This window comes from Cimex lectularius, unplaced genomic scaffold (assembly GCF_000648675.2).
Source record: "Cimex lectularius strain Harlan isolate CLEC.00 unplaced genomic scaffold, Clec_2.1 scaffold319, whole genome shotgun sequence".
Lineage (NCBI taxonomy): Eukaryota > Metazoa > Arthropoda > Insecta > Hemiptera > Cimicidae > Cimex > Cimex lectularius.
Window position 1 is genome coordinate 296,260 of NW_019393047.1, and position 11,151 is coordinate 307,410.

At 31.9% G+C, this 11,151-nt stretch overlaps 2 protein-coding genes across 3 annotated transcripts in view; both read right to left on the reverse strand.

The window, feature by feature from the left end:
- Positions 1-6,338: 6,338 nt before the first annotated feature.
- On the reverse strand, positions 6,339-8,338 carry LOC106669995. Of its 2 annotated transcripts, XM_014399966.2 has the most exons (6): positions 8,211-8,338; positions 7,836-8,146; positions 7,691-7,732; positions 7,152-7,310; positions 7,022-7,072; positions 6,339-6,621 (listed from the first exon to the last, which is right to left on the reverse strand). In XM_014399966.2, the coding sequence occupies exons 2-6, from the start codon at positions 7,917-7,919 to the stop codon at positions 6,484-6,486; spliced, it is 474 nt and encodes a 157-aa protein (XP_014255452.1). In that variant the 5' UTR covers positions 7,920-8,146; positions 8,211-8,338; the 3' UTR covers positions 6,339-6,483. The 2 variants fall into 2 exon arrangements, with proteins under 2 accessions (XP_014255452.1, XP_014255462.1); XM_014399976.2 differs by lacking the exons at positions 7,691-7,732; positions 7,836-8,146; positions 8,211-8,338 and adding an exon at positions 7,386-7,680.
- LOC106666531 overlaps positions 8,336-11,151 on the reverse strand; it is a 67,754-nt gene continuing 64,938 nt past the window's right edge. The window contains exons 112-118 of the mRNA XM_014393807.2: positions 9,099-9,143; positions 8,985-9,035; positions 8,884-8,928; positions 8,760-8,816; positions 8,630-8,695; positions 8,477-8,539; positions 8,336-8,407 (exon numbers count right to left, since the gene is read on the reverse strand). Coding sequence (XP_014249293.2) covers positions 8,336-8,407; positions 8,477-8,539; positions 8,630-8,695; positions 8,760-8,816; positions 8,884-8,928; positions 8,985-9,035; positions 9,099-9,143 — 399 coding nt within the window. The remainder of the gene's footprint in view (positions 8,408-8,476; positions 8,540-8,629; positions 8,696-8,759; positions 8,817-8,883; positions 8,929-8,984; positions 9,036-9,098; positions 9,144-11,151) is intronic.

Sequence of the window (11,151 nt, forward strand, 5' to 3'; positions counted from 1 at the left end):
TAATTCCGTTTAAGTAATTAATGACTTCCTCTAGTTACCATGTGAACTTTAAGAGTAGAAGGAGAATATTTACGAACAAAACGGGTTTTAGCAAATCATACATTTAGACACAGGTGTGCCGGACGGGATGCAGAACATTTTGCCAATGGTACGACACGAAGGGTTGCAAATTGGCAAACAGTAATTTTCTCCGCACTTCCGACTTAGAACGAGACACACGTTCGTGTAAAGTTTACCCTAAAGATAATATCATTATCTCTATGGCATGACATTTAATGCCAAAGGGGGCGAAACTTCCTACACTTTATTGGACGAAACGCCGTTACATATAAAAAATCATCTAACGATTCTCAGGGGGTGACATATGACGGAATTGCACGTCATAGTGACATTAGTAGGTTAGAATTGAACAATTTTCTCACTTGTTACTACTTCTACAATCTGATCTATGAATTTGAGGGTGTTTACGTATTCTATGGAGCCCCAGCACCGAATTAAAACGCTATTTTCTATTTGAAATGAAGTATACAGAAGTAAACGACATAATAATTAAACGGAAGTAAATCATTAAGGATGGTGGTAAATGTGGTATTTACGATTTATTTCTGTTTATTATTATAATTATTTGTTATTTGTCTTTATTTATTTATTTTTAGGGCCAGCAAATTTCATTGGTCATCGCCAGCCCTCTATTACTTAGCTTTGCTTTTCTTTTCTAATCTTAATTTAAAAAATTGTATGTATATATTACAATTAATTAAGGTTTTTAGTTGAGATAAAAAAGTCAATGGCACGAGCGGGATTCGAACCCACGATCTTCGGCTTGATACGCCGCTGTTCTACCACTTGAGCTATCGTGACCTCGATCCACTCGGACATCAATTTCCCATCTCAACCGCACCTTTTGAATTTTCCCTCCTTTTGGTCATTTTTCAAATGTCGTGAAATCGGGTTGGATTCTCGTCGACAAATGAAATGGCCACGGAGAGCTTTAGTGAAGTTACTTCATTTAAAAATTCAAAAGGTGGAGTTGAGATGGGAAGTTGGTGTCCGAGTGGATCGAGTTCACGATAGCTCAAGTGGTAGAGCAGCGGCGTATCTAGCCGAAGATCGTGGGTTCGAATCCCGTTCGTGCCATAGACTTTTTTATCTCAACTAAAAATCTTAATTAATTTTAATATATTAATTGGTCAAGCGGACCACAAAATTAGTGAATTAATGTATGTACATATGTGAGAATAATGGTTATATATGTATAACACTGATTTGTGTATTTGTTACATTCATAAGAATGTATTATTGTATAAACAAAGCTTGCAGAAGCATTGTAATAGTTTACATCAGAATTATCCTTAATTCATTCATTTTTTTATGAAATAATTTGTTCTAGTGGTTTGTACACTTTTGGAAAAATATGATTTTTTACAGTTCTCAATACGTTTTAAAACCATTGATTTATCTTGCATATTTATTACGGTTTATTACAACAGAAGTACGCACTTGATGAATAGGAATAAACACTACCGAAATTAACAACTTCGCGTAGAAAAAGAACGGCTCTCCACATTTTTAATACAAACTTGTCTACACGAAAAGAAACCAAAATGGTGAAACTGAGTTAAAAAGAAAAATTATAATTTGTGCGTATTGTAAACCCGGTATGGCATTCCTCAAAGTCAAGATACAACTGAGTGAACACTCATGAACATTAGTAATTCGTTAATACTCAAAAAATCTCAGAAAATCGTTATAAGCAAATCAAAGAACCTCTTTTCACTTCAGAATAGGAGATTGGGGATATGCCCCTCCATTCATGCTAATAAATTACATTCCGACACGAGAATTCGTCCACACAACCCCAGGGTACTCAATATTCCTCAGGATAATTCGATCCAATAAATAAAATATATTACACGCAAGAAAGTACAAAGCTTTATACACAAATATCTATAACTGATGATTAAATTCTCATTGGGAATATGTACAGAAAACAAACGACACTAATAAGATTGGCCAGAGATTATACGGCATAAATTGCGGAATAAGCCTCAGGATGGCGTATTTTTTATATATATACCACAACAGTTTGATCCCGGTCACATATGGAGCTTTATTAAAACGGACTAAAACGTGATTCTCTATGGCTCTCGCTAGAAGAGAAGAAAACCTGTGTTATCAGCAAATGCATGAAAGGGATGGGCAGTAGTGAAGAGGGTATAGAGGAGTGGTGCCAGTATACAAACTTGAGAATCAGCTTTTGGTAGTATAAATAGCAAATATAGAAGAACCTTAAGCTACATGAAAGTGACGGAGAAGTAAGATTTGGTTAGAAGGTGATAGGTAGAAGAAAGTATACTTTTCAGTTTACACGACAGAAGTGTCATAGACGTTCAAATGATGACCAGGTCGACACCCGAACTGAATTGATTCAACTGGGCGTTAGCAGTTGTGTTTACAATATGTCGAGTGATAGTGACTGGTGGTCAAGAATAAGGATGAACATGGTTTGTGCTGTGATAAGGAGAAAATTCTCGAGCCTTTTTCCAATGATGGTATTCAAACTGATGGGACGGTAGAAAAGTGATAATGAGGTAATAGGGGGAAGGCTTATTTTAACTTTCTACACCAGGTCTAAGTGTAATATCCCGCATCAGCAATGTCAAGAAATACAGAAGGTCAGTTGCTGAAAAACCTTAAAAAAAGAACAGGTTTTCTTTAGTTTGGAAACAGTCCAATTTAATTTGATATGACCATCTTGTCTTCATCAATTTGAACTGTTCCCAAACCAAATTATACTTTTTCTAATCTAAATTTCACTTTTTCTTGAAAAAAAGTTCAGCCTATGTCCTCTATTACAAATATGCCATTTTATGTTGAACTAAAAAAGTTTACCAATACAATATGTGATATATTTGTTCGTATTGACTATGTTAGACTGATGAACTTATCAAGGATTTTTGCTAGTCAAAAACATTAGACAAAACAGATTCGTATTCAGATTTAACCTAAAGCCGGGAACACACCCGATGCAACGCTATGCGACGCTACCCGATGCTAACCGACGCCTTGACACGTTTGGTAGGGTGTGCACATCTATGCGACGTTAGGCGCATGCCATGTGCAGTCACACAGCGTGTATCACAAATCAGTATCATAATCGCAACGTCTGTTTTGTTCTTAATGCACTACATTGAGCAACACCATGTAATAAATTGTTATTTAAATTTTATGAGCACAACCATGTAATACATTGTTAGAACTAAAGTTATTCCGGTGTTTTGATAAATTTTCTGCCTAACCGTCATAATTAAATAATTTTTATAAAAACCCACGAATTTTTGGTCTCGTTTACTTTCGTTTGTATTAAAATAAGAATGTTGTAATTAATATAACGACAAAATTACATATACATAGTTAGAAATAAACTACAAAAAATATGAGTGTCCTGTTCTGACGCTACTCGAAGAAAATGGTGTGATTGAGTGTATGAGCAAAACCATGAAATAAATTGTTAGTTAGATTTTATGAGCAAAACCGTGTAACGATTGGTTTGTTAAATTCATTATATCAAAAAATGGTATTCCGGTGTTTTGATCAATTTTCTACTAATCAACGCACATTTCTACCAAACCATTAAAAAAAATTTTTTAAATAAAAACTAATGAATTTTTGATCTCGGTTAATTTGGCTTGTATTAAAATAAATTTGTTGTAATTAATATAACATAATACATGTAGTTCGAATGAAAATATGAGTGTCCGGTTCTTTTGTTTTCGACTGTATTCGATGCTACCCGACGAAAATCTGGACAGTGGCGATCGCTGTGCGTAGTGTAGGGTAGCGTAGCATAGCATCGGGCTGCACGGGGCAATACAACCTTATGGAACATTGGATTTGCGTCGTGTAGCATCGGTAGCGTCGCATGGCGTTGCATCCGGTAAGTGTGTTCCCGGCTTAACACTTTTTCCTAGCCCCGTTAGACCTACAGTATTTACTAAACAGTTCATTGCGAAAGTTTTTATTATTTATTTTTGTACACTATTTGTGCTTGTCCAGATGTTACATTAATAATGTGGGGTTTTATTTAAACCCCACATTATTTCTGTACTCGTTTTCCTGCAGATGCATTTCGTGCCATGCTGCGGTGGTAATTATAGTAAAAAAATATATTTTGCTTACCTCTTGTGTATGGTTGGCTGAAAAAGTGATTTGTTTTTTTCTGATTTCCAGCTGGAAATTATGACCTTGGAAAAAGTCCTTGCAATCAGAACATTCTAGAGAATTTCCGTTATAAAGATAATTATTATTACGCGCTTACCTGTTCGTGAATTTAGTAATAATTTCAAGACCGCTTAACAACTTTGGTCTTTGAAGCAATTAACATGGTCGAAACGGTCTCTCAAACCATAACCGTGCATAGTGCGTTTGAGCGGTTCGACCAAGGCAGGTGGACTGTGGCGAGAGGCTAACTTTCTGCCAACTTGGCACCGGCGGAGAGGCAGAGTTTCCCCCTTTGATAAGTTAATCTTACAGCGTTGTATTACAGGCAATGTTCAATTTCTGAACACAGCTTCAAACTGCCCGACCATTGTTTTTGGAATTTGTTCGACATGACTGCATTATTCTGCTAATGCTTCATGTTTATAACGATAAAATTTGCAAACGTCCTCTTTTTAGAATGTTCAGGTTTTTAGACAAATTGGAAAAAAATAAATATTGTATATTTTAACAATTTACCCTCTAATATTTTATAATATAATGCAAAGTGTTACATTTACAAATTAATTACAGTAAAAATTAGCAGGCGGTTTTCTTTATTGTGATTTCATATAACATTTTTATATACATATTATCTCATTATGATGTTTTTATTTTAACAAAGTGATAATGAGGTATAATTTCATTACATTATTTAGACATCAAATATATCACTTAATTTGATACCAACAATATGATTGACAATGTATTTGCTTTTTACGTATACAGTTACGCTGTATATGCATGTTTTTCAAATTAAATTCACTCCATTGTACCTATTTATACAAATGTATTACATTTAAAAACATCAAATTATGTTAATTCGTTAGTAAGAAATTATTACGTACGATCGTGTAGAAATCGTTTAAAAAATGATCAAAAATCGCATGTATCCACATCACGTTCTAAACGATGGATGTAGTCAATTTACTAAATATTTTGTCTACACATTTTAAACCCAGAGGAAAATAAACAGAATTTTTAATAGTATAAGCTCTATTTTTAAACGTTACAATGGTAATTACTGTTTTCCTTTAATTTATGGAAAAAGTTTGTAAATGAAATTTTTGTTTTTAAGTTGTAGCCTACATTTTGATTTGTGAAATTGATAAATCCATTTGATTTTGTAAAATTGATCAAAATCTTTTGAAAAAACGCGACTATAGAAACACTCATTACTTTTTAATTTCTACTCATTAATTCGAAATAGATTTCTTACGAACTAGTTAACATTATTTGATATTTTGAAAATATAATGCAAATGTAGGAATACTTGATTTTCAAAACGGAAAATGTAATTTACAAAAGTTAGAATTTGATTATCCAACAAGTGCAATTGATTTGCAAAAGTGTACATTTAATTTGAAATAGACTGAATTTAATATACTAAAGTGTAAATTTGATTTGCAAAACGGTGAATGTAATTTACAAAAGTTAGAATTTGATTATCAAAAGAGTCATCTTGATTTGCAAAACAATGAATTTAATATATAAGATGTAAATTTGAATTGCTAAAGTTGAGTTTGATTTTCGAAACGGTAAATTTGATGTGCAGAAAGGCGAATTTAAATTTGCAAATGTAAATATTTGAATTGACAAAAAGTGAATTTAATTTAGAAATAGATCAATTTGATTTGCAAAAGGGTAAATTTAATTTCTTTAAAGGTGATTTTGGTTTCCGAAATGATGAATTTAATTAGCAAAAGAGTAATTTGATTTTCAAATTAATGAATTTATTTCAGAAAAAGGTAAAATTTATTTGTAAAAGGGCAAATTTAATTTGATGAACCTGTAACTATACATGGCACGTTAGGCATTGAAATACATTTTTTAAATCATTACGTACGAAAAAAATAACTTGTGACTATGCTACAAATGCCCTGAAAGATCTCTTGGTTGGGTGTTTTTGGTTACTACGAAGAATCTCACTTATACCATATGCATAAAATCAAGCATGTGAGGCGTTGTGTGGTTTGGATTTCTAAAATAAACAACATTAGTAATTTTTTCGATAATTTAATATCAACATTACTTTTTACAATGTATTTGACTTTTTACAAATACAGTTACCATATATAATAGTTTATATAATAGTACAAAACATTATTAGGCTCTGTAATTTATATTCCAATTTATTACAGACAAGGAAAATAAGTTAACCTATTTTTTTAAATAAAAATTTACAAAGATTGGGGTATGTTTTTACCGCAAATATGCTGGCAGACATTAAAAATATACTAAAAACGCGCTGAGCCCTTGGCCAGTTGTTTTTGGTTTCTGCCCCTGCAGATATCCTCTTTTGGGGTTGAAGATATCAGCGATGATCTTCCAGCCGGATTTCGGTGCCGCCTGGACTGGCTTCTTCTGCAAAATGAACACGACGTAGAAAAAAAAAAAACTTTTAACCTGGTGCTAACGCCGGATTAAGATTAAATGGGATTTGGCTTGGAGGAAAGCTTACAGTGAGTGCCCTGACAACATTGGGCTGGCATATTGACTTTTTCGCCCTGGATTTTAATTAAACCAAGTTATGGAAACGACTTGTAAAGGAATTAATTAAAAAATCCTCGAGGAATCCATTTGATATTTGATTTCAGAATAAGATCAAATACATACAATACATGAAATTAATTATAAAGCAAATATACTTTGTATTTTGTAAATAGTTTTTATTATGATCAGTTTAGCATTTTACATAAATATTTAAAGCTATAAAACACCTATTTACTTATGCCGTATCTACTTTGTTTTTATGTTTAAATACCTTTGCGAGAGTGAGTTCGTCCACTTCTGTCCTGTAATAAGGAGGCAATGTCTACGCAGAAGGGAACACAGAAATTAGTCTGAATATGGATAAATTTACTTAATAAATAAAGTGATACAATAGTGAATACCATAGTGCAATAGGTCGGTGATCTTCTTGTGGGCCTTTTACTAGTCATAGCTACTGTCGTAGTTTCTGTCGTAACTGTGCTAGTTGTGCTATCGGGTAAGAACTGGCCCGGGGCCAAATTATGGCTGTATTTGATGGTGCTCGGCACAAAATGGAACGTCTGTAATTTATAAAAAAAAATATCAATCCTGCGAATATTCCCGTTTTAAATAAATTTTCCACAAAAAAAGCGTACATTCTCAAAAGCGAAAGCAAGCGTTAGTTCAGACACCAATGAACAAATCATGAAAATTAAAATTTTCTCTTCAGTTTACATTAGTTGCACCTTTTACCTGCTTGAAAGACTCATGGATGAATTTGTAACTAAAAAAAAGATTCGTCGAAGGGTGTTAATGGAAACTACAAAACTACAAAAATAAATACCTTTATTAAAAATATATATACGCACAATTTACTATTAATTACAGTTAAATATTGCTCTAATAAACTATTTTCTACCATATAAAAACTACCATGCCGCGTATTTTTTATTTTACGTACAAACACTCGACTGCGGTGCTTTCCACGCTTTGAGGATTTGTTCTGAAAAAAGGTTCATGTTTTAAATGTTCAATCAATTGTTTCTTTTGTACAATCGATTTAATTGTTTATTCTTTTCAGTTACATTAAAATATAAGGTAAATACCTTTTCACCCTTATCTCTTTTCTTATTCCAAGGCTGAAACATATCTTTTAGATTTTCTACACAAGAAAATATCCAATTTATCATACTTACAAAGTTTAATTGAAAAATTTGAGGCTTAATCAAAGGTTTTTTAGTTGCCTATTATAAAAATAAAACAAAAACGTTTGATTATTTTTGCTGAAGTTATTCTAAGATCGTTTAGTTTTGAATTATCCATAAACTGTTCTACTTTATTACTGATTCATTTTAATTACGTTAAAATGTAAGGAAAACACATGTTGCGAAGCTTTATATATCTTTTTATTCCGAGGCTAGAACGAAAACAAAAATCTTTTATATTATTAACATTAAAATTATAATTTTTTAAATACTTACGAAGTATATTGAATAAATATGAGATTTTGTCCAATTTTGTTTCGATGCCTGCTGAAAATAGCATAAATGAACGGTTAATTATTTTGATTACTGTTTATTATAGTAAAATTTAAAGATTCAATTATTTATATCAAGTGTATTATTGTAAGACTTACAATAGCTTCAATCCATTTATTATACGATGTCTTATCAAATTTCTAAAAAAAAAATACACATAAAAGTAATCTTATATTTAATTGTGTTTCAGTCCAATGAGAATTACAGACTTTTAAACAAATAAAAACAGACGAATCGTTGTTTTTATGTCTCACTCCTTGCCATACTTCGCACTGAAATCGCGAACAAAAAGAAAATTAAAATTTATCTTTTATAAGTGCAGGATCATATTTTTTTTATAGGTTTCTTATAAGAAAAGTTACGTTTTCGTTTTCCGTCGTAGAATTATAAACAGTCTGCCCTTCTAGTGCTTGTTTCATGTTGTAAAGCTAGGGGAAATGACACGTTTAAAAAACAATGAAAACAAACGTTATGTATTTTTATTTGTTTTACATGCTCCTGCACGATACGATCGTATATGCTTGTCACGGATGATTCCGAGGTGGCTAGCTAAAAACAGTTTCAACGGGTTTGTTCTAATTGTATGAAACTATTTTAATTTTAATTTTCAACGTACGTGTTTTTCCAAAAATTGCGTGTGCATAATCGGAGCGCTTGTCGGCTGGAAAACAGAATAATCATTTTCTTTTAGCCTATTGACAATAAGAGAATATTTACATGCTTATGGATCGAGAAAAAAGTTGGTATGGTAGACAATTCTGTCGTAACCTAGAAGAAAACGAAATATTATAAATTTTAAGTGTAAAATGCGTTTATTTTCAGCATACGTACAGAGTCTTCCTGGTTCGTGCTATATCGAGTAGTTTGTGTTGTTTGCTAAAATCAAAAATTTAAATAATAAATTAAAATTTTTATGTCATTCATTAATTAGAGTAATTTTTTTAATCAAAACCCAAGTTGCTGTAAGGATTAGGGTTTGATGGAATATGCTTGGTGGGTTATGCAGTTCAAAATATTATTACATAATTTTAGAAATGTAATTAAACAAATTCTATTTTTTACTGTGGTGATTGATTGACGTGTAGTTTAAAAAAGTTATACATTTATTGAATCGTTTTTGCAACAAATTAGAATATCAGCAAATTTTGATTTTTATATACTTGCTCGTTTATAACTGCTTTTATTTTATTTTCAGCACAGGTGCTTCAATGGAATTTAAAGAATGACATTTTATCAATTGTTTCCCGTACATATCGAATTAAATTAAAAATTTGAAATATTCGTCGAAATTATTATTATAAAATTAAAACATACATTTTAATCAATTAATTATTGTTTCTAAGGTCTTGGTTGAGATATAAAAGTCAGTGTCACGAGCGGGATTCGAACACACAACCTTCGGCTAAATACGCCGGTCCTCTACCACTTGAAAATTACAAAAAGAAGGGAAAATGTGAACGGTTGTGGGTTGAGATGGAGAGTTGGTGTCCGAGTGGATCGAAGTCTCGATAGCTCAAGTGTAGAGTAGCGGCATATTTAGCCGAAGGTCGTGGGTTCGAATCCCGCTCGTGACACTGACTTTTTTTATCTCAACCAAGATCTTGGAAACAATAATTAATTGTATAAATACTCAATTAATTATACACAATTTTTTTCGAAATGAAAAATTTGTGTCACAGGCGGGATTCGAACCCACGACTTTCGGCTATATTCGTTTCGAAAAAAATTGTATATAATGAATTGAGTATTTATATATTTAATAGAAGCTGATAAAATTTAGTAATAATTAATTGATTAAAAGAAGTAACTTAGTCGATTGACTACGGAAACGTAAATGGATTAATACATTTTAATATTGTCAATGCCACAACCCCCTCCCCTAAAAAAAGAGAAGTGTTTGTATCAAATTCACTTGTATGAATGTACACAAATAATTTTAACAATCTCATTTAATTTAGAATTTGAAGTGTTACGTTTAATCGGGATTCGTTTGAAATGCGAGAAGGCACAGGGCAAAGGAAACAACGCAAATCCGATGTTGCGGTTGATTTAGAGCTTTCGTTACTGAAACGCCACCACAATGAGAATATGTTCCGTATTTCGTGTTACATTCACGTCGTGTTACTGCCGCCAAAGGCGATATTTCTTTTTCTTTTTTTTAAAAGTTGAAATCTGGCAAAAGAAAAATAGCTTTAAAATGAACTATTGGATTCATAGACCATTATTAACTATGGCCGTTATGTAACGTCGATTTGTCAATTTTTCAAGCATTATGTCTTACTTAATTTAATTTATTAATTTTAAAATACAATTACGTTGAATTTTATTTTTTATATATTTTTTGTATTAAAGTTGGGTCTTTATTGTAGTTCTTTTTTTGTTTTATCTGTGTTTAGTATAGATATTTTGGCTAATTTTTCTGCTCTTGATGTTCGCTGTTGCTCTTTTTTATGTGTTTTGTTCAATTTTTCTTTCTCTTCGACCTTTTTTATTAAATAAATTTAACATCACCTTCGCATCGATTTGATATAATATATTCAATATAAATATTTTTTTTATCAGGGAATTGCAACAGCAAAGGTCATATAAACCCCGAGGTGCCCGTGTTTTTGAAAACAAAGCCCGTTTTTAAGTGTCGCCTTTGCATTCAGTCCCACGGGTTCGAACCCGGGACCTTTATCTTATCGGGTTGTCCGGAAAATAATGCAGGATTTTAAGTTTTCATTTAAAAAAATCTATATAAAATATTCTGTTTACGTTTACAGGATTACTCATTTGTATGAATGTCAACACTTATTAATCCTCTTCCAAATGATATTGTTTGTTTACCTCTGTAGCATTCCGCTACTTGGAAATAATTCAGTCATCCTTATAATGTCAAAGC

Bases quoted from the DNA above. Each gene is read 5' to 3' on its own strand.
- LOC106669995 (XM_014399966.2), bottom strand. From the start codon at position 7,919: ATGATAAATTGGATATTTTCTTGTGTAGAAAATCTAAAAGATATGTTT. The intron at 7,733-7,835 runs GTATTTACCTTA...ACCTTTTTTCAG, and splicing joins AAAGAGATAAGGGTGAAAAG to AACAAATCCTCAAAGCGTGG. The intron at 7,073-7,151 runs GTATTCACTATT...CCTTCTGCGTAG, and splicing joins CACCGACCTATTGCACTATG to ACATTGCCTCCTTATTACAG.